Source organism: Panthera leo, chromosome E3 (assembly GCF_018350215.1).
Source record: "Panthera leo isolate Ple1 chromosome E3, P.leo_Ple1_pat1.1, whole genome shotgun sequence".
Classification (NCBI taxonomy): Eukaryota; Metazoa; Chordata; class Mammalia; order Carnivora; family Felidae; genus Panthera; species Panthera leo.
Genome location: NC_056694.1, coordinates 8,614,528 through 8,637,358, shown reverse-complemented (window position 1 = coordinate 8,637,358; position 22,831 = coordinate 8,614,528). Strand labels below are relative to the sequence as shown.

Sequence of the window (22,831 nt, the reverse complement as noted above, 5' to 3'; positions counted from 1 at the left end):
AAAGGAAAATGTTAAAAGAAGGGTCACATCAGCAAATGGAACCAGGCCAAATTCACCTATAAACGTAAAATACGTATTTGAAGAAAACGCCAAATCTAACAAAATGCAGTAGAAACCCACTTGGAGGCAGAAGGTGAACCTTGACGAGATGTCTTTAAAAGGCTCAGGTATGGTTTTGAACCACAGCAGCCAATATGCTACGCAGAAAATAACTTTCCAGACAAGTAAGTCACACTAAAAGGCACAGTAAATAATAAAACACAACAAGCTTGCACTTGTCTTAAGTCCGGAGGCAGGAAAATCTATAAAATATGTAATATAAAAATGGAAAGAGACACAGTACACAGAACATAATCCTACTGGAGTTTGGCCTACGCCACTCGGAGCCTGTGGCACAGTTCCGGGGTTCCTATCACGTGGAGTCTGAAAACCAGGTCACGGTTGAGTTGAAATGGGGAAGTCGCGAGATTGTCTAGCGTGATCAGGACAGATCCTCGGAACCAAGAGGCTCCAGGAGGATCAGATGTACCGGTTCTCACAAAAGGGTGCAAATTCCCCGTCTGTGGGTAACACAGTCACCTGCTCACCAAATCTAAGGGATTCACTTGAGTAAATGAGCAGAGATAACCCAGGAATTCAGCAGAACCCCGTGGTTTTTGGTAAAGACACGCACACACGCAAGATGAAACTCCCACGTACCAGTAAGAAGCATCCAGAAAACGAAAGCTCTATCTCATCTACAACAGGGATACAGGTATTAAACACGTGGGAATTAAAATAACATGGTATAAATTCCACCTGTAGAAAACCGAATCACAAAATGCTAATGGCAAAGAAAGTTAATGACAGCGCTTCTTAACTTGCAGTTGCCTTAAAGGCAAATAAACATAAATTCAGCTCCCAAGCTGATTTAGAAAACTTGGTGAAATGACAAGATGTGTACAGAAAAATCAGGCGATCGAAATACCAAAGGTTTTTTAAACCAAAAACCAACCAAAACAAAACAAAACAAAAAACCAAAAAATTCCAACGACAGCAAACTGGGTGTACAGGATATCAAAGTAGAAAACAGAGAGACATTAGCCAACAGTATGGTGCTTACTAGAATGAAAAGTTAGATCAACAGAACGCCATTCCAGACGGGAGTCCAGATATGTATGCAATTTACCCCTGATTTGCCCAGTGTTAAATACTGGGTGAAGGGATCGTCCACACTATTGAATAAACTGGATATTCACATGAAGAACAATAAACAGACACGCATCTTACCCTCATATTCTAGAACAAATTCTAAAGAGATGGAAGATATAATAAGTCATAAAAAGATACTAAGAAAATGGACTAGAAAGGAAAGCCCATTTTCTGTTACTGAAACCACATTGAAAAGGATTAACGATAAGCTTGATGGGACCCATCTCATATAAACTAGATATAATACCTCTGGACACTGAAATCAGTAAAACTGAAATAAAAGAACATCAATTACTAGGTAAAAGTCTCTACAAATGTGAGTAATTAAAATCCAGAATACCTGTAGAATCACCCCCCTGTTCCCACTGTAGTCATGTTCTTGGGATAGAACGAAACGGAGTCAACGAGGAGACGGGAATGTGCTGACTTCCGTGCTACCACACAGAAAGCTCGACACGTACGAGGTCCCACCTAGCGGGCAGGGAGGAGGCGGGAATCGCTGTAGCCCACCTCTTATCTTCTGGATTTGGCACAGGAGGTCTGAGTCAAGTAGTGTTCGTTCCCCGGGCCCGACTGGAGCTCTGGGCTTACACCTCGGAAATTTGGGCTGGGGGTGGGGAGGGGAGAAAACTTGCCACGCAAGCGGTCCCTTCCTCTGCTGAGCGACATCCTATGAAAGCGTAAAACGGCATCTCTTTCCCTCTGATGATCTCTCTTTCTGAAACGTATTTCAAGGAGCTGTTTTTCTAAACGAAAAGTCACTGTGAAAACCCCAAACCGAGATGCTCGCAACTCGGGCCCGGGTATGTAAACCCTAATGCGTCGAGAGAAGAAAATAAAAATTTGCCATCGAAATGACAGATGGGCAGATGAGGTGTTACAGAAACTGGAAATGATGTCAAGCCAAAGGAACAAAGGACAGTACACCAAGTGGAATGTCCTGAGCCCGCCCAGTCGTACGTGCGTACCCGCTGCCGTGGGCACCTGAGATGCGTCCAAATGTCTGTTTTTGAGAAGAAAACTGGTTAGGCGGAGACAAAACACGTCTCAGGTTTCATCTCTTACGATTAAGAGGGCCAATTATTTCACTGCCAACAACAGAGACGGGCCCGGTGCAAGTCAGACGTGTTAGTAATGATGGCGGCCGCTCCTGTTGCCTGAACCCTGGCAGAGGGACCACCGGACACTTTACACCAGTTAACTCCTGGGAGCTCACGTGGAGGCAGACCCATTCACGGGCCACGGAACCCAGGCCACGGCGGAGTGCCTGCTGTTCACCGGCAAGTAGAAGCGGGTGAGCCCCCAGATTTGGGCCGCGCGTGCTCGGGCCTCCTCTCCACAGGGTCTGCCGGGCACGTTTAACTAAGCTTTCGGTAGAGAAGTACGAACTGCTTGAAAGATACACACGTTCACAAAGGGGGTTCCAAAGTCCTTTTTCGTTTATCCTGGTGATGGATTCGAAGCTGGACAGAGATGGGGCTAAACGTGGGTCCGGCCTGCCGAGCGGCAGGGCCTGACGGGTACAGAAGGACTGACCAGATAGGTTCTCATTCAACCGGAGGCTCAAAATTCAGAAAAGGGTACGGTCAAAAGTGCCTCTCTCCCTGCCCCCAGGTCCCCCTTTAGAGCCGGTGTTTGAATTTACAAGCGCACAGAGCACATTAAAAGAGCGAGGTTCTGAACCCGGCGTTTTCCACTTAATTACGTATGTTGGCGATCTCCCCACAGCAGTGCAGAAGGGGCTTCTGCGTTCGTTGAGTAACAGAAGACTAACTTAGCAAGCAGAGCGCACATACGTTCCGGAAGACCAGAAGCAGAAGAGTTTCCGCTGCCTGCAACACGTCCCGCCCCGACCAGCCCCTCATAGCGCTCGGGCGTCACGAGGACCCTGGGGCTGTCACAGGCCGCCGAGTGAACTCCGCCGCCAGGCTCGAACCTACGACCTGGCTGTGCGTCCTAAGAATTATGAATCACAAAAGCCCTCCTTTGCTACTTTTGCACTTGGCAATGGGACTCCCCAACGGGAGAAGCGCGAAGGACTGCCGGAGGTGGCACGGCAGAGCCTCATGGAGCCGACCGCCCATCACAGAGCCAGCTGTGGCCATCACCCACGTGTGTGCCCCTCCCCCGTGCTGGCTCTCAGACTATGCTGATGTTCCACGCATCTTTAGACCTTCCAGTACGGGGACTCTGTGACTAGGAGAATCCTAAGGGCGAGGCCACGAAATGATGTGGAGAAGCGTCTGCTCCTCCCGGGAACATCAGCTCTTGGATTATCGAGACGCTGACGGACATCTCGCTGGGTGCCAGGCACGGTCACAGACCCTCGGAACCCAGATGCGAGCCCTCAAGGAGCTCCTGGTCCGGTACGGCGGATGGGACGGCCAGACACCCGAGTCCGACACGGTGCGGGCCCGGGGAGGGAAGCGCCCGAGCCCTGGGCACAGACGAGGGGCTCCGGAGACACCACGGTTCCCTTATCGTTATTTGGACAACTCTTTCCTCAAACCCAAAACGACAATTAAACCAGAATGACTGGCTTGGAGTTTTCCAGAGTGTGGTCACCAGATGCCACGTGTGTGGGAGGGCCGCAGAGCTGTGGGTCCCATCCCAGACCCACTGAGTCAGAACTACGGGATGCGGCCCAGGAAGCTGCACGTTTAACCACGCCTCCGAGGAACCTTAGTCAAGGTCAGGGGTCCAGGACCTGCGTGATGAGGGGCAGGGCACTGAATTCCAACGCGTCTGGAGTTGGGGCAGAGCTAGGTCGACTCTCTTATGTGGGAAGGCACAGACGTGTTCCCCTCCTCCCTCCCACCGTACATTCCTGTCCTTCTAGGAGACACCTGGACCTGCCCTGTATTTTCTGATCTGAACGTATTAGGGGAGTTCTACGCTTCAGCATGAGCCTCCTCATGTTGGGGCCGGGTCGAAGGACCCCCATTTAAGTCATCTCTGCATAAATGTCCACATTAAAAGACAAGTAACGAGTGAAGCACACAGGGGGTGGATATGATACACACACAGAATGGAGCCCCTGCTCCGGGCTTTTACATTTCACTGGCAACCAGGAGGCTTTCCCTGGCCATCCGTGGAAGCCGGCCAGGCTCTCTCCCTGCCGTCCGCCTTCCTTAACTTGCTTTAATTTTCTCAGCAGCACTGGACTCTTGACCCCACCCAAACTTTCATTATATGGCAATCTGCTCGGAGATGGCCTCCAGGAGAGCAGAGGCTTTGCTGTCATTCACTCTGTGAGGACCGAGCAGGCCTTGTTCTGGGACACTGGGGACACAGTAGCAAATGAGATCACAGGACTAGAGAACCCGTATTCTAGCAAGGAGAGAGACCGTCGGCAAGTCAGGAAACAAAGGCAGTGCCGGAAGGAGAGAAATGAAAAGGGACGAGAGGACAGAGACTGCCAGGAGGGGAGAAGGCCGCCTGCGTGGCGAGCTGCAGGTCTGGAAGGACCCACCACCTTTGATTCCTGGAGAGACGGGAGTCCCTTTCCAGGTTCTGTGAGCGGTGCCATGGCCAACTTGCAAAGTGACGGGATCCCTTCGGCGGCCATCTTGCCAGGTTTGATGGGAAGATCGGAAGTTTGACTTTGTCTGGGTGAAGCCTGCGATGTCTTTATTAAGGATGGCTGCCAAGCCCGGAGGGGAGGGGAGAGGTCTGAGCCGGAAACACGAATGCGGGGGTCATCGGCGTGTGGCTGGGACTTAAGGTGATGGCGGGGAGTGGACCTCTCAGGGACGCGGGGAGCAAGTGTAAAGACTGAGCCCCGAGGCTGCTCCCTGTGCCCGTAAGTGCCAAGCACACAGGAGGCACCCCAGCAGATCCTTACTGAGTAGATCAATGTTCAAAATAAGCCCTGACATGGGCGTGTGGGGGGCTAATGCCTCCATTTTGATGAAAGGAGGAAGGTCCTTTAGCTTAGCTGAAAATATGTTTACACCTTCCCCTCGTTAGGAAAATCAGCTGCAGACTTTCTGGTGCACATTCTCTTACTGTGGCTCACTTGCATTCACACCCCGTGTTATGCTAATGGTGTGCGAGGCAAGCTAACCCCCACCTTGCTTCTTCCCCCAGGGGTCCGGGCACGTGAGGTGCATGCCCAGGGGGGCAGGCAGGCATCCATCATCCCTAGAGGAAGGGTCTGTCAGGCACAATCAGAACTGTGCGCGTACGGATGCGGACAATACCTCCTCCAGCCCCAACTGTTTCGTGGCTGGGAGAGGTGGGTTTGATGAAAGCCACACAGACTGTTATTAAAAGCCCACGTAATGTGGCAAGCACTGTGCGAAGTTCTAGGGCAAAGCACTAGGCGGCACCAGTTGTGGCCCTCGGGATGCTGCCAGTCTCATGTGGACGCTGACCCTCTCTTGTGCCCTGGTCCCCTCCGAAAGTCTAGTAAGAGCATATGGACCTCTTCCTAGAAAAATGTTTTAAAAATATGTATGTTTACTAAGGAAAACACTTATTTTGAAGTGCAGTTACTATAGTACTTAAAACAATACCCGAATTTAGGAGATAGTAACAAACGTTCTTTATCGAAGCATGAAATAAGGAATCTTGTGGCTCTAAGAACCACGGGCTATTTGAGGGATCAACAACAATTGTAATGTGATGGAAAATGTGATTTCCACTTGCAACCAAGTCACAGGTTCCTATTCTGTTTTTTTTTTAATTAATTTTTTTAAAGTTTATTTATTCACCTTAAGAGAGAGAGGCAAGTCGGGGAGCGAGAGAGAGAGGGAGACAGAATCCCAAGCGGGCTCTGCACCGTCAGCGCAAAGCCTGATGTGGGGCTCGAACTCACGAACCCTGAGATCACGACCTGAGCCGAAGTCAGACGATTAACCGACTGAGCCACCCAGGCGCCCCTCTTATTTCTGGTTTGTTGACCTCACTTGCAAGGGAAGGAAATGCTACATCATAGTCAGGTGTTAGTGAAAATGAAGATGTATGTTTTCTGGGGGGGGGGGGGGGGGGTGTCCAAATTCACGGTCCCCTCCCACCTGGAATCCTCTCCCTGGAACGGGAGAGACCAGATCCCCTCTTAACATGCACGCAGAGGCTGGTGCAGGTAAGTGTGGGCACAGGAACGGGATGTGGAGGGACAGGGATCTGCTTCCGAAGAAAGGCTGGTGACGATGCGCGGGGATGTCAGAGCATGGTGAGCCTGGAAAGGCCCGAGATTCTACGAGGGGAGTGATCATCAGATTCGGCATGAAACGAGGCGGTGAAGGCCGGGCTGACTCACGAAGCCTCTCGCGCACTACGTCATGATTTTTCAGCAGAGGCAAGAGAGAGCCATGGAAAGATTTTAAGGAGGACAGATTTTAACAGGATAAGATTTACATTTCAGGAAGATACTTTCAGCAGACACTTGGAGGATGGATTAGTCCAGGGAGAAATTGGCAGCAAGGAGATCCATTGGGAAGATACTAATGTAGCAGGGCCAAGAGACAAAAAGAACCAAATGATTATAGTGAAAAGGGAGGGATGCAGAATGTCTCAAGGAGGTGGAATTAATATAGTTAGATAGCAGGGATGGTAAGAGGCAGGAAAGACCCTCTGTCTCTGGAATAAAGGAGGACCCTGTTTGCCTTAAGTGGGAAGAAAAGCTGTCTGCAGGGAAGTCACGGACAGTGAGGTCACTTGAATTTGAGATGCCCATGAAAGAACTGTCTGGAAAGGAGATGGAGCTGAAAATATAGAGCTTTCTCTACTGGGGTTCTAAACTTTTTGTTATTGCTCTGTCAGGACTCTTTATATATAGATAGATATCTGTCATAGACAATGCAAATATTTTTTGTCAGTTTATCAATCAACCAATTCACAGAAAGCTGTGAATCTCCCTGATTTCCACCTTTGGCCTCATGCTTCGAAAGGTTTTTCCCACCCCCACATCATGTAAGTAGTCATCTAAAGTTTCTCCTAGTGTTTTTATGTTTTTTTACATTCACATATTTAAAACATCTAGACTTGATTCTAGATGGGGCTCAGCTCTGACTCTTGTCTTTTACATAGTTGGCCAATTATTCTGACACCACCTACTGAAAACTCCATCCTTCTCTAACTTATTTAAACTCATGTAACTTTTACAGACAGCAAACCCTTAATTTCAAAACTTTCACTAATATACAGAGCTACCAGCAAAAAAAGCAAAACAAACAAACAAACAAAAAAAACCACAATCATATGCCTACACACAGAACTGACCATTTGATGTAAGTGGTACTTTTTCCATTATTGATGGTTAATTCCTTCCTTCCTTCATTCCTTCCTTCCTTCTTTTTTTTTTTTTTTTTTTTTTTTTTTAGTAGGCTTCATGCCCAGAGTGGAGTCCAACACAGGGCTTGAACTCACAACCCTGAGATCAAGACCAGAGCTGAAATCAACAGTTGGACACTTAACAGACTGAGCCACCCACGTGCTCCTGGATTCTGGATTTCTAACTACACTTGTGCTTCCCATGGAAAAATGGGAGTGTCCAGTAATCTTTCTGCTCGGTAAATCCTAAAAATCGTACAGCTTTCTTAAGGGTCGAGAAGAGCGCAGAAGTACATCAAAGCGAGGACAAACGTTGAAAAGATAAATGAAAAGGTAAAAATACATGCTAGCCAATAAGATTTTGAGAGTAGGCTGCTTTAGTGCTCCAGGCTATTTTGAGAAGTTTCCAAACACCACATCATTTCATTTTTCCCCCCCTCCCGATTCCTTTAGGTTTACCTTTAGGGAAATTAGAGGGCGCACGTGCGGTCGTTTGGGGGTTAATTCTCACTGATGCTGAATGCCCTGAGTCTTTGCTTGTTCATCAGAGCATTAAATCTGAAAGCTCAGGAGAGCAGTGCAGCCAGGCTGCAACAGTGAAGCTATAAAGTTCTGCATTAAAAATTCATATCGCAGGCTCGCCTCGGAACTCGGCTCTGGCTGAAAGGAGAGCTGACGGGGAAATATGAGACACCCCACTGTCTTTCTGGCAATTGGAGACATTCCTCAACAAACAGCACCTCAGGAAGGGAATGAAAGGGCAAACAGGCCGTGAAGGAAATCAATGAGTTCAATTATCTCGCTCGCTCTTACTCTCCTATAGGAAACTTTTCATTCTTAAGGCTGGTTCCAAAAAGTTTTTTTTTTTTAGCATATCCCCAAACCAGAGCCCTAGACTCCTTGCTGGTGCCCAGATGTTTGGCACCTCTCTTAATTTGTTTTACGACAGCCCAGAGAGCCCCGAAATTCTCCAAGCCACACGGGGTGAGATGTCTCCTGGAGTCTGAGTCGCCTCGACGCGTGGCCGGCGGGGACCACACGCGAACGACTTGCTCTCGCGTCGGGAGATGGGCCTGCGCACATGTGGCATTTAGGTTTCAGCAGAGCTGCTCCGTGGTTATGAACCTCTAGAGGTTAAGGCATTAACAGCTCTGCAGTAGTATGTGCTCGGAGCTTTCTGCACCCCCCCCACCCCCGCCTTAGCAGCGCCCACAGGGTAACTGGCTACGAGTCCCTTAGGACGATGACTCCCACAGCCACAGCGTGCTGACGTGGACCAAGAGGCACAGACGCACCGACTCTCATAAGGTCAACACAGATAAAGGATGGGGCCCTTCAGGGCTGGGAAAGACCTCCGGCTGGGGGAACTCGGCCACCATTTTTTCCGACGGGCCAGGCAGGACGCGAGGGGCCTGGTAGGCAACAGTGGTGGTGACCGCGAGCCCCGTTTGCCGAGGGTCCGTGTGCAGATACCATGGCAGGCACTTTCTACGGGCATTACTTCATTCCACTGGTGAGGAAACTCAGGCCCGAGTACAGAAACGGAGCGCCTGAGGCCGGGGCTCTCCTCCTCCTGCTCCCAGAGTGTCTTCCCTGGAGACCACTCCACAAACAGGCTGCAGGGGCCCAGCTAGCACACAGGATGGGGGATCCAGGTTCTGGGAAGCAAGGGGGGGATAAAGTGAAGAGGCCAAAAAGGGAGCAGGCTCCTCAATGCCGCCCGTTGTCATCCAGCCCAATCTGCTCGTTTTACTAGTGAGCACACAGCTACTGCTGAGGGACGGGACTTTGAGGGGCCACACCGGTGACAGAGCTGGGGCCGGAACCCAGGGTCTCCTGACAACAGGCCTAGCCCCTTCCACCGCCCACTGACCAGAGGAGGCCGGGACGTCTATCAGCGTCACAGAGCAGCAGTCTGGTGGCGAGGCCTGTGCCGCGGGAGCCCTCGGAGCATTCCGGGGGTCCAGACTCTCCCGTCTGGTGATGCCACAGGGAAGCCACCTAAAAATGCGACAGCCACTGGCAGGATAAAGAGGCACAGAAAGACGGAGCGTGTCTGGAGTGTTCTAGTTTTAACCTGCAAGGCAAGGAGGGCGGTGTAATGAATCAGGCTCCCAAACAACAGGGAGTAACTGCTAACGAGTAACTATCCCACGGCACACCTCTTTGATGGAACACTGCGCTGCCCGCTTTTAGTTTCTGAAGGATGGTTAACGACACAAAAGAAACACTTAGATGTCAAGTAAAACAAAAAACAAACAACCAACAGCCTAGAAGTGAAAAGTGCCTATCCATCTGACGCCGTCTGTAAAAGACAACAGAATTAATAAACCACGGTCTAGAAAAAAAGACAGGAAGGAATATGCCAAAGCGTGAACAAGTTATGTCTGCATCACGAGATGACGCCTGATGACCTCCATTTTCTAAAACCATTTAAAATTTTCTAAATTTGGTATAATCCACAGGCAGGACTTTTGTAATTAAAAATACTGTGTCATATAAAAGGGGTTGATCTTCCCCGATCTGGGGGCAGCCCGTGGGAAGAAGAATCTCTCGCCTCTCCCGGCCCTCCTGCTTCCCTTCCAAAGGGCTGTCGACCGGCCGGTGAGCATCCGATCACATTCTCCTCTGCCACCTGGGGAGCGGGGAGGCACTGGAGGAGACGTGCTGCGTCATGGTGACCTGCGTGGTCACAGACCTCCCGCAGAGAGCCAGAAACGTGTGGCCCTCGGAGGAATTCCACTAGGGGCAGGAACTGGCGTGTGTTCTCTGGGCTGGGCCTCTGTAAGGCTTCTTCTTGAAGCCCTCTCGTGGTTTAGATGGCTCCCTCTCTCTTCCTAGAAGCCACCAGATCCCTTAGGTTGTCCTGCCGGAGCGTCCTTGATGTCACTGGTCAGGGTCCAAGCCCTGTGCTACTCAGACCTCATCCACCTGTCGTCAAGGTGAAGGCTCATGCTGGTTTAGTACATCGATCAAAGTCTCTCTCTTGATGACGTACCTGTGACCGTGCTGACGCGCACATGGTATACAGAGAATAAGATGAGGGTCATCGTTGGGGCGCCTGCGTGGCTCCATTGGTTAAGTGTCCAACTTTGGCTCAGGTTGCGATCTCACGGTTCCATGAGTTCGAGCCCCGCGTCAGGCTCTGTGCTGACAGTGTAGAGTCCGCTTTGGAATCTCGGTCTCCCTCTCTCTCTGCCCCTCCCCCACTCTCCAAAATGAAAAAAAAGAAAGAAGATGAGGTCCCTCTTCGGAGGCAGTTCAGTTGACATTTGTCAACTTACAGGTGTTCTTACAGGTCGTTAGATATACCTTGATGGCCACAAATTGATGGTTTTCTCCAGCGGTCCCCAAACCTGTTTCCTTGAGTTTCAAACTGTGAGCTCCTCAAGATTTACCTTTATAGAGAATCAGGAAAACTTCAAGGGTCTCTAAAAACACAACATTTTGAGCCTGGGTGGCTCAGTCGGTTGAGCTTCCAACTTCAGCTCAGGTCATGATCTCACAGTTCATGGGTTCGAGCCCTGCATCAGGCCCTGTGCTGACGGCTCAGAGCCTGGGGCCTGTTTCGGATTCTGTGTCTCCCTCTCTCTCTCTTTCTCTCTCTCTGCCCTTCTCTACTCGTACTGTTTCTCAAAAATAAATAAACATTAACAAATTTTTTTTAAAAATGCACAAAATTTTTATGAATGCCCGCCAAACCCAGATGACAATTGAGGAATAATGCTTTTTCCCTACAATACCGTCTCCAAGGATGCTGTATGAATATGAGCACTATCTCTCCATCCATAAACATGTTATATACACACACCACATACGGGATCGCCCTCTGTACCGTATATATATGTGTGTTTTAGCATACAGAGCACAGCGTGTGAGCCCATGTGCGGATCCCATCTGGAACCGCCCGCCCCCTTCACTCTGCCGTTCTGGTAGGTGACACAACGCCTGACATTTTAACACAGGCCTTTAGGAAGATTAGCTGAAGGCGGGAGGCGTAGAGATTGCTGGTTCTCACTGCTGCCACGTAATTTCCAGCTGCATCTGGAGTCCACAGAACAGGTGAAGAATCCTTGGCACTCAGAGGAAATTCTACATGAATTTGAAAACACGAAGCCACCCCCTCCTTCCCGTGCAGCGCCCTGGGCTGGGAAATCTCCAGATCTGGGCTGTGCTGCTTTAGAGACGCTGCTGTTGCTGCAGAAGCCAAGGAAAGCCTTTTAGGGCTCACCCAGGCATCGGATTTTAGGTGTGAAGTGAAATACTTGTACAGGGATGGAAAATCCCAGGAATTCTACAAAATGCACAGTTACACTCTTTGGGAGATAAGCTACAGAAAAAAAAAAAAAAAGTCCTCAGCTGTTCCCTGCAAGTGTGATTTGGTTGCCTCTAAGGTTGAAGGGACAGGAGGGTTCTTTATTCAAGCCCATCCCCACAAAACCATGAAAGAAGCTGCCTATTTTTAGGGAAATTAATCTAACCAGGATAATTACAGCAACTCATACTGGAAATTGATGACTCATCAAAAAGACAGGAAATAGAAAATGTTCCGTTCTTAAAGGTACAGCAGAGAGACTCCGTTCAGACACTTAAGTTGGTATTTGCAAATGCAACTGGGGGATGAAGATGTGTCCTACAGGATCATCAAAATACTAGTGTGGTTCTCAGGCTTTGTCGGTTGGGCTCTACCTGGCCCAGGTTTCTAAGTTTTTCGTGTGGCAATGTAAAAAAATAAATATGAGAGTGACCAGTCTGGAAGGGCCAATAGGGTGGGGCTTGTGGGGAGAGGAGGCTTGAAACTCTCCTGGAAACCTCTCACCTGGCGCTCTCTTAAGAAGGCAGCACCAGAACGGGACTTTGTGGGCCACCACGGCAGTGTGTGAACTGCCCTGGATTTTGAGTGTGCGCAAAAACCACCGCGAAAGAGTCTAGGGCGATCCGTGTGCAGGGAAGGTGTCTACACCGCGGCCACTCACTGGCACACCATCTGCACTTCCTACCTGGGCGTCGTGTCTGGAGCCGCCCCTCGGTCAAATTGCCTCTCGGGGCCTCTGTGCCCCGCTGCTGGGCATTCCCTACCTCTACGATGCGGGGTACGGGCTCCCCTCAACAATTCCATAAAGCCCTAAGCCAGGCTCACTTGGGAAGGTTTCCTTTCCCAGAGCACACTGCGTTTTGTGAGAAAGCACTGGTTACAGACATGCTATAAAGAAAATACTCTCCAATCAACCCAAGTGAAGTTCCCCGTAAATGTCTCTTTTGTAATATACTAGGTAAGTATGTGTATATACAATGTAGTTCTTTTAAAGAAGCACATAGGAAAGGAATAGAACACGAGTAACCTTAAGAAATGTGCATTTTTTCTGGCAGGAGAGGTTTGGTAGGTTCAAATTTTCCTAAGACTAACATTAGCTGTAAAAAAAAAAAAAAAAAAAAAAAAAAAAAAAAAATAGAGCATTTCAGTGTAATCAGGTATTTTCTTTTATCGGAGGCTCAGAGTCACAGACCACAAGCTGAAGGGGATGGAACAAGCCGTCTGTATGTGTTAGCACCGAAGATGCTTTTGCAACCGGCATTCGGGGGACAGACCAAAGAGGTAGGTGGCCGTGGACTTGCACTTGAGAAAAGAAGAGGAAGAAAAAAAAGGGAATTCCTGCACTGTTGCCCAGGACGCTAGTCTGGGAGGGTAACCCCCTCCTGCGGCGTGAGGTGCCAGCCCAGCCACCAGCCCAGGTGAACAGCTGCAGCGGGCGAGCCAGAAGCGAGGCAGGCTTCTCTCTGGGGCCAGATGCCACGCGCCGAAACGAAGCCCGCCCGCCCGCCCCCACGGCCATCCTGGGAACTGTCTAAAGTCCACACGCTGTGCTTGGCTGCAATCTCCGAGGCAAAGTCGGTCAGGGTGCTACATCTCCATTTGCTAACACAAGTGGGATGAGCTGAGCTGCACCTCTGAGAAAGGAGGGATCTTTTTAACAACAAAAAAAAAAAAGCAGAGAAATAATTCATTTATTTAACCCAGAAACGGTTATAATCTGCAACCCTGCAATCCTCTTACACAACTGTTTTGGCAAACCCCCCTGTGTTCCGACAAATATTAAACTGTGCTTGCCATTTGTCTAAGGAACCTCGCATTAATAAACATGAAGAAGAACACTTTTACCTCCCACTCTCAATGACGGGACAAAACAAAGACCAGCTGTATTCATCAATGGGTCCTTGTTCTGCACATAAAGGCTAATTACATTTTGCTTCAAGCCTACACATGGAAAACTTTACTGCTGCTGTCCCTGACAAAGTCAGCCTGCGCTGTCCCAGCTGACGCAGGGCGGTGACCGCACACAATGAACCAGGCTCTCTCGGAACAGCCCTGGTGCCTTCGACCTGCAGGCTTCTTTCCAAAACGGGGGTGAGGGAGGGTCACCCCGGTGACATCCCCCGGTGACGGAAAGGCAGAGGCAACGTGGGCTCTTCAAATCCCATTGGGATTTGGGGCCATTAACGTCAACCTTCCCTGAGGACTGCTCATTTCAGAAACGCACAGCAAGCCCTACCGTGAGCTTGCTGGGCATAGGTTCTTCTTGGCGACAAAAGAGTGGCTGATGGCCGAGGCGGGTTGTCACCGCGCTGGGGGCTGCCTGCGCACCTTCCCGTTACCCTGCACAGCCAGCCGGTCTCTTGACCACCACTGTGCCCGCCCGTTGCAGGGTGAGGGCAGCAGGAGCAGCGAGCTCCCCCAAGGACACACGGAGAGTCATGGACCCCGCGACCCGCGCCGGGTCAGCCTTCTCCAAAGCCCCCACCCACTTCCTGCATTTTCTGTAATAAGTATTTAAGAATCCCTACTGTCACAGAGAGAAAATAAATTGTTGTGAGACATTTTAAGACCATTTGTGAAAAGATTTGCCCCTGGAGGGCTTATATTCATAGGTATTGATGAAAAGACATCGAGTCTAATGAGATACATGGAGGGTGGGCGTGAGGGCGGGACAAACGTTTCCCAGAAAACAGAAGAGGGGAGGGACGCGGAGGGGGAAACTTCCATCTACATGGGATCTCCAAGACTGAAGCAACCCCCTGAAAGCTACAAGAAAGTAGTGATTATTAACTCAGTCCATTCTCCACATTTTTTGCGGATTACTTACTCTGGGAACCATGTACAGTAAGTGTTTGGCCCTAGGCTGCCTTTTTGTCAACAGCTAGTCCATTTCTGACTTGGGAAATGACCGAGCCCTGTGGGGGCCTGAGTCCACCCCCTTCCCCTCCCCCGGCCCTATACACACTGCGCCCACCTTGCCCCGTCCCCATGTCCGGCACTTCTGGCTGGTTCCCCAGGTCAGCGTGGTTGCCCTGTGTTTTCATTCCCTTTGCCTCCAGCAGCCCCTGGCTGGAACTCATCTTTCAACCTCAAACCACACGTCACCCCCTTCAGGAAGGCTTCCCTGATTACCCTTTCCTTTTGTTCGAGCTGGTTGGACTTCCCACTGGCCTCTGCGGAGTCTGGCCATGAGAGTCCTGGCACCAGGAAGGGGGGAGGGTGAGGTCAGGGGTCTTCTCAATGCTACCGCATTGCCTCTGTGGTTTCCCTGCTCCCTGCCCCGCGCTGAGTGCACCGTCTGGTTTCCGTGGACACCCTGACAGCACAGGGCCTGTCACAGCAGTGATCACACCGGATTGCAATGGCTCCCCATCCCCACCCTGCTGAGCCTTCTTTCTCAGGGCTTCCAGAGCCCAGCTAAGTGCCAAGCACAGAAGAGGCCTCCAGGAATGTCTACTGCACCGACGAGGGGATCTATTCTGAGTCGTGCCCATCACGAGAGTTAGGCTTTTCTCTCCACGCACAGCCGTATATGCCACACCTCTGGCTCCCTTCTCATCACCGGAGAAGGTGAGAATTTCCTGCTCGGATCCCGGGAGGGGACGCACCCCAAGAGTGCCCACAGCCCCATAAGCAGTTTTTAACAATAGCCATAGTTCCAAAGCAAAGCATTTTTACACGACAGAATAAGCAACTCTCATACTTTTTGATTCTACGTTCCGGTTCCTGTAGTTTGGTGAAAATGAGCGAGTAACGCATAGATTTTCATTTATATGGGGAAAACACCTTTTTGGCCTTAAGACATGCGGATACAAAGAGAAAGAGTCTAGAGACGTTTCTCACTGAGCCCACACCAGTTACAACCACACCGTTTTTCGTCAGATGCCAGAAGGGTTGGAGCCTAGGAGAGGTCTAGGGCCTCTGAGGCTCCCCCCGGTGACCTTGCTGATTCAGGGGACCCAAGATTTAATGTTCTTACCTATAAAATGGCAGAGCGGGCTGCTTAGGAAAAGCCCAGGAGTCAATGCACCTGTGAACAGTAACTAGAAAAACACTTTAGACTGAAAATCGTCCTCATCATCTTAAGAGGTACCTCTGATCCTGTTCTAGGGAGCCGATTCCCCTGAGAGCAGGGCCCTGTCCTTGGATAACTGGCGGTTCTGGGTGAGAGAAGCGAGTCCTTCCCCAGCGTCAGCCCGGCCTCTAGCAAGGTCAGAAAGGGTGGGGACAGACAATGAGACACTGCCTCTCTGGCCTGTCTCCCAGTTGCCCCCCGGGCCGCCATATTCTCAACCAAAGAAATGGAAACCTGTGAGCAGGGGACATTTAAGTCCTTCCTACACGGCTGTTTTCTGCTGCATCGCTTCCTCAACCCCGAAAACAAACCGATTAAATGGATACACATTTTCTACGTGGCCTTTAGAAGCCCAGTAAAAAATTATGAATGTAAACCAGGGGCCAGTACTTAGCAATCATGTGACAAGTGGCATTATCTGCTGTCATTTCTGAACAGTTTCGGTAGACGCTATGTGTCACCAGGCCGTTTCTCTCCCCTAAGTAGGTGGACGTTCGTGACTAACAGCATCTCCCCAGCGTGCCCCGTGAGGACACGGTAGGAGACATCGGCTTCTGAAAGTCAAGCTTTTGTAACACTCTCAGAGCAGTGGCTTTCAAAAGAAAATTCTGATTGAGATCCACTGGAAGAACGACATTCGACACTGTGGCCCAGTAACTGTACGTTTACATTTTTACAGTTAGACACACGATTAACCCAAAAGGGTCACAAAACAATACCCGACTTTCCTATGTGCCATGAGCCATGATATTTTCGACTCTATTCTGTTATTTTGTTTTCTATTGAATTTTACTGCCCAACTGGCTGGTCGCCACTCACTAAACGGATTTCACCACTGTGACACCCCGTTTCAAAAACGCTAGCTTAGAGGCGCTCAGAGACTGGTTGTACGAGCTTTTACATGCGTAGTAATGCAAACTTTGGTTAATTATAGAAACACAAGATGTATCTATGTCTTCCACAAAGAGGTGCGGTTTGCTAAAAATAAAATATTGAAAACTAGTGAAATAAATAGATCACCACCGAAGTCACTATGAATTTTGTCAGTGAGTAAATCGATGTCAATAAGAAGGCATGGGCCAGAGGACCAGAAGGAACTCTTTTAGAAAGGAAATGCTATACACTGAGGACTGCATCAGATGGAACAGATACCGACTGAACTCTGTATCAGATGAAAATATTGTAACTTATAAAACTGGAATTTACTGAGAAAAACAACTACTATTCTACTTAGTAGATAAGGTCCAGGCAGAAAGGATAGAAAAACAAAGATGACGGACTGGCAGAGGAGGGAAGCCGGACACGGATACCAGGGAACATCAGGGTGACAGCAGCGGAAACGGCTTCTGCGGAGCTCACGTCTAGGGGGGTGAAGGGGAGACGGCTCTGCACGTTTGCCACATCCCGTCGACAGCGACGCCCGGGTTGGAGAAGTTAATACCAGAGCCTCCAGGTCTCAAAGTGAAGTCTCAACCAGCTATCCCACCCCTTCGAGCCGGCCCGTTCTACCTCACCTGAAGCCACGCTTTAGCACACTGACAGGAGAGGGAACGTCCACGGGGATTAGATATGCCAACGGGCCGAGTCGCCGAGACTGAGGAAGGTATTTAGTCTTTGTGCGGGAATTCTGGGCTCATGATCAAAGTCGGTTTTGAGCACCAGGCCTGGGTAGGTGGGCGCTCACAGTCTGGAGCTACTAACTCACACAGAGCAAAGGCAAAGAGCCCACCGAGAGAGGCCCCGCGAGCAGCAGGCCCAGCAGCAACCTTGAAGGCCAAGGGCGAGTGTGATGGGGCAGAGGGACGCCCTATGCAAAACAGGAGCCTCGGAGGGGGTGCACTATTCAGAGCCCCTGCCCGCTACCCAGAAGGCCCGCTGTGGGAGCACGGCAGGAGGACATGGGTCTCTAAGGGAGACAGGAGGACCCTCCCAGGACAGGAGAAGGCGAACCAACGCCTTGCCTGGTGCCGCCTGTCTGGACTTCGGCAGAGGAGAGGGTGGCTAGGGACAACCTCTGTTGCTTCTCCACCTCTCTTGACTTATGTCAATACTATTCCTTCTTTTCTGGTGTTCTGCAGGGAGAGCGGGCTGGAACAGGTGTCCCTGTGGCAGATCACACACTTCCTTCCGCCACAGCCACCTGTGACATACCTGCCCAAATGCACGCATTCCCGACGTATACACAGACGTGTATACGTGTATACATTCCCGACGTGTGCACAGAGATGCCCGGTGTCCTAAGGTAGGAGTTGAATAAATACATCCGTGTGGGAGCCAAGGACCCAGACACGGGGAGAGGTGATGTGATTTGCACAGACCAAGCTCCACAAAACGTCTCCTGTATCACATCTTCTGTAAGTTGCCTTTTCCCCAAGTTTTCTTAGAAAAAGGCACAGGTTGATGAGGCTTCACATTAATTAAAGACAAAAGTTTCAGCGTCCTGAGAGCACCAGAGATTACGGTCACATCGTGGGGAGTAAACTGACGCCAGGAGCTCACGGGGGTGCTGCTGTGTTCCTCACGGCGGCTCTGAGGCCAAGCACCTCCTGAATCCCGTACCGCTTGGCAAAAGCTGACAGACAGGAGGGCAGAGCCGGGGGAATTTTCTATGGATTAGCAAAATACAGGTGACACCTGACCGAAAGCATGCAGACAGAGGAAGTCAGGCAGAGACTTACTTGGCAGTAATTTCTTCATCGTATTTGGTTTTCAGGTCAAATAATTCTGTTCGGGTTTTTTCCAGGGCTGAAAGGCAGAGGACACAAAGCCGTAATGTAAGATGCCAGTTGTCCGAATTAAATGAAAAAAGCGAAAATATACAAGCAATATATTCTCATCTGAGGAGTTGAAGATAATGCAAATGCACAGAAGTTCCAAAAACCCCCTTTCTTTTCCATTTCATCCACGTACCTCCTGGGAGAGAACGCCGGTTACTGGCTCGGTGTGCAGATTTCCTGCCTTTATGTGCATTTTATTGCTTAAAAAAATATTTCCATACATAACCGCATATATACATATTTTCACCTCTGCATAAATAGGATGCTACAAGGAGACTTGTTCTTTTCCTTTAGCAGAAAGGCATGAAAAACTCTCCAGGTCAGGACATAGGCAGTAACAATTAGCTTTCGTACAGAGCTTGCCAAATGCCCGGCACCTCAGGACCCGCAGAAGCGAAGGTTCTGGGGTAAGGATACTTAGATACTCCAAAACAGGCCACGCCCACCCAGCTGGCTCCCCCCAGAGGCAATTTACATTCCCGTCAATACCGCGAGTGTAGCAATGGTGCCTCTACGCTCACCAACACCGGATAGTATCAATTAAAAAAAAATTCTTTTGACAGTCTGACGGGCAAAACGATCTTTCCCTGATTTAATGAGCATCTCCCCGCCTGGGAAGAATGGTTAACGTTTTTTTTTTTTTTTTTTCATATGTGTACTGGCCACGTGTATTTTTTCCCCAAACCGCCTGTTTGCGTCTCTAGCCCCTGCTTCTATTGGATTGTTTATCTCTTTTTCTTGATGTGTTACTGGTTTTTAGGAGGTCTCTAGATTTGGGGGGGGGGGGGGGGTAATTATTCACGTGTCTGTAAATGTGCTGTGACTACACAGCACAGCACTCGGTCGGGTGGTTTTCACTTGGATTCTGAGGTCGTCCAATATTTTTGCCCCCACGTTTCAATTCATTATATCGTGCGGTTTCCCTTTCGGAAAAAAAAAAAAAAAAAAAAAAAAGGAACAAAGAAAGAGAAGAAAAAAGAAGTGTAAAGAAATGATAAAAACTGTTAGCACACCCTTTTTTTGGTGTCTTAAATTTGAAAGGTCTCCCATGAGTGTTCTTAACTTCGCTTAGGGTGGAAATAAGTGGTTGGTTTTTGGTTTTTTTTTTTTTCTTTCCTATTATTGTTCCAAATGAAATGTCAGTCCCTGACAGTTTGGTGATTTAGATGTGTTTGTTGGAAAAGGCGCAGGAAAGAAAGGATGGCTTGTGGAAGGATGAAAATGGAATTCAGATCCTCCCGCTTCCGACAACAACAACTCGGGGGGGGCGGCTAATGAAGGGAAGGCGGAGGCGCTGGGGGCTGCGAGGAGTCACTGCTTCGGGGCAACCGGGAGGCGGCCCGGAGTGCCCCCTAACTTCGGCCTGCCCTGGACGGACTTTATTAGGGCGACGGACAGCACACCTGTCTGCAGAGTCTGGACTTTGTGCTCCGCTTCCTCCAGCTTTGAGGTGGTGGACATCTGTGTCTCCTGCAGCTTTCTGGAAAGGAAGAGAACAAAGCCAAGCTGGTCACCTCGTTTCCCAACGTGAAGGTCTCGTGTGCTCTGCAGCTCGGTGACCGGCAGCTGGCGGGAGGCACACAATCGGCGGCCGCTGACGGTGCGCGCGCGCGCCCGCTCCCTGATCTTTAGCGCCCGGACTCTGCACCCACGTAGGACCGAATGTGCAGGGTGCGTCCTGCAGGACCTGACGTGTGCTAACTGACGCAGCCGGTTATCTTAAATGTGACTTGTTCTTCAAATGCCAGATATTAAAAACAAACAAACAAACAAAAAAAACCCAACCATCATCACGAACTCATTGTTTTCTGAAGTTACCCAAGAAGAATGATACATTTACATTTTGCTGACACAATGAAGGAATTTGTTGGGATAAAGGATGTGCTAATAGATGTGACAGCTGTTCCATGTCTGTTATAATGGGATGCAGATGTGACCGTAATACCTAATGGGTGGCTCTCAATGTCTGAACCCAACATCCCCAGATTTACATTTCCCCTGATCTCCAAATGAATTCCCTGGTCAATAAATAGCATTCCTTTCTCCTCATCTGCAGAGGATGTCTAAAAATAAGTTTATTATTTTTACATCATATGAACAGAACACATGCGCTCATACTAACGAACCTGGGAATATAGAAAAGTAGAAATTACAGCGTTAAAAAAAATCACCCAAATTTCCATCACCTATGGAAAAAGCCTGCTCGTGTTTTTGCATATTCTAATGATAAAACTAATAGAGGCTCCAAGTTAAAAAAAACAAACAAACAAACAAAAACAAAACACATGCACAAATATAGACACGCCGATGTAATATACGACAGCGTAACATACACTCCCCGCCCCTTTGAACACAAAAGGGATCACAGCACACCGGGCATTCTTGCTCTTCTCCTCATTTCCACACTCTGGAAACATTCTTGCTCATTCTTATTAAATAATTAACGTAACCAGCCTCTGTGGACACTTAGCTTGTTTATCGCCTCTTTCTACTAAACAGTTCTGCAGTGATCATTATGTAGATATTGCCGTGTAATTCTCAGACGGAATCTGTTGGATGAAATGCTAACAGAGGATGTATATGGTCACAGAGTAGATGCAACGTGTTGTTGTTCTGATATTGAGAAACGTCCCCTCCCAAAAAACCTCACTAACTTAAACTCTTGCTAACAATACATGTTTGTTTTCCTGTGCCAACACTGGATAAAATTAAGCCTAATTTTCCTGCTGAGTAAAGCCGAGCATTTCTCTTTGTATGAACTATCTGTACATCTCCTTGGTCTACTTTGTAGCGCTCAATTTTCCCTATTAATCTGTGAGAGCTCTTATGTGGTGCAAAAATTTCTTCCCAGTTTTTTTACTTTTATTTTTATTTTTTTTCTTCCCAGTTTTTTGATGCTTTTAAAATGTTTATTGTGAGGGGAGCCTGGGTGGTTCAGTGGGTTCAGTGTCTGACTTCGGCTCAGGTCATGATCTCACAGTTCGTGGGTTTGAGCCCCGTGTCGGACTCTGTGCTGACAGCTCAGAGCCTGGAGCCTGCTTCCGATTCTGTGTCTCCCCTCTCTCTGCCCCTCCCCTGCTCGCGCTCTGTCTTTCTCTCTCTCTCAAAAATAAACATTAAAAAAAAGAAAAAAATGTTTATTATTTATTTTTTTAAAAATTCAGTTTTCAATTAGAAATACCTACTCCAAAGTTACTAAAAACAAAATACTGCCTAAGTTTTCTTCCGGTATGTCCATGATTTAATGATTGATATTTAAACCCGAGAGCCATTTCAATTTCTTGGCTGTAAAGAATGAGATAGAAAAAAAAAAAAAAATCTGTTTTCATCCTCCACCCTGAGTGGTCAGCCCATCGCTTCCAACTTTAAATATAACTCATCCTTTTACCTAGTTTGAAAAGTCCACTTAATAATATCAAATTCCCGGATGAATTTACTTCCACAATTTTCTAACTTTGCTCTGTGCAGCTGTAATCACACTGCATGTGATTCTGTATCATGCATTTTTCACTCCATATCATGCTGGATGCGTTTGCATTTCTGGTCTTAATGCAAATTCTACATGACTATTATTGTAAGGGCTGCATGCTGTTCCAGTTGGGGGTGGCCCATCTTTACCCCCCACGTCTCTTTGGCAGAGGGCATTTTGATTGCTCGCACCCCGCCCCCACACCCCAGTATCAGTAACATGGTAAGAAACTGCTGTGGCCATAAAGTGCTCTCCTGGGAAGCACATCTAGGCTGGGTCAAGAATCTGCTCATCTTGGGGCGCCTGGGTGCCTCAGTGGGTTAAGCATCTGAGTCTTCATTTTGGCTCAGGTCATGATCTCATGGTGAGTTCGAGCCCTGCACCTGCCCCTGTGTTGAGCTCTGCGCTGACAGTGTGGAGCCTGCTTGGGATTCTCTCTCTCTGCCCCTTCCCCACTCGTGCTCTCTCTCTCAAAATAAATAAGCAAACCTAAAAAAAAAAAAAAAGTCTGCTCACCTTTCAGAACCTGGACTCTCTACCTGGCTCCCTTCTTTCCTGGGGGGGCTGCACCTGGCCCTGCTCTCCCAGGCCCCGAGGGACTGGCCTTGGTCCCACAGCCAGGACTTGGGGAGGCGACACAGGAGCATAAAGGGAGGCCAGGGCTGGAGCAGGGGGTTGGGCTCTGGTCCCACCTCTGGGAGACTAGCTGGGACAGCGTGGGCAGATCC

General features: G+C 49.1%; 1 protein-coding gene across 1 annotated transcript in view; it reads right to left on the bottom strand.

The window, feature by feature from the left end:
* The window catches only part of CUX1 (cut like homeobox 1), a 340,084-nt gene that overhangs the window by 95,982 nt on the left and 221,271 nt on the right, over positions 1–22,831 (bottom strand). Inside the window, 2 exon segments of the mRNA XM_042921134.1 lie at positions 18,536–18,602; positions 20,038–20,114. Of these exon segments, the coding sequence (XP_042777068.1) occupies positions 18,536–18,602; positions 20,038–20,114 (144 nt within the window).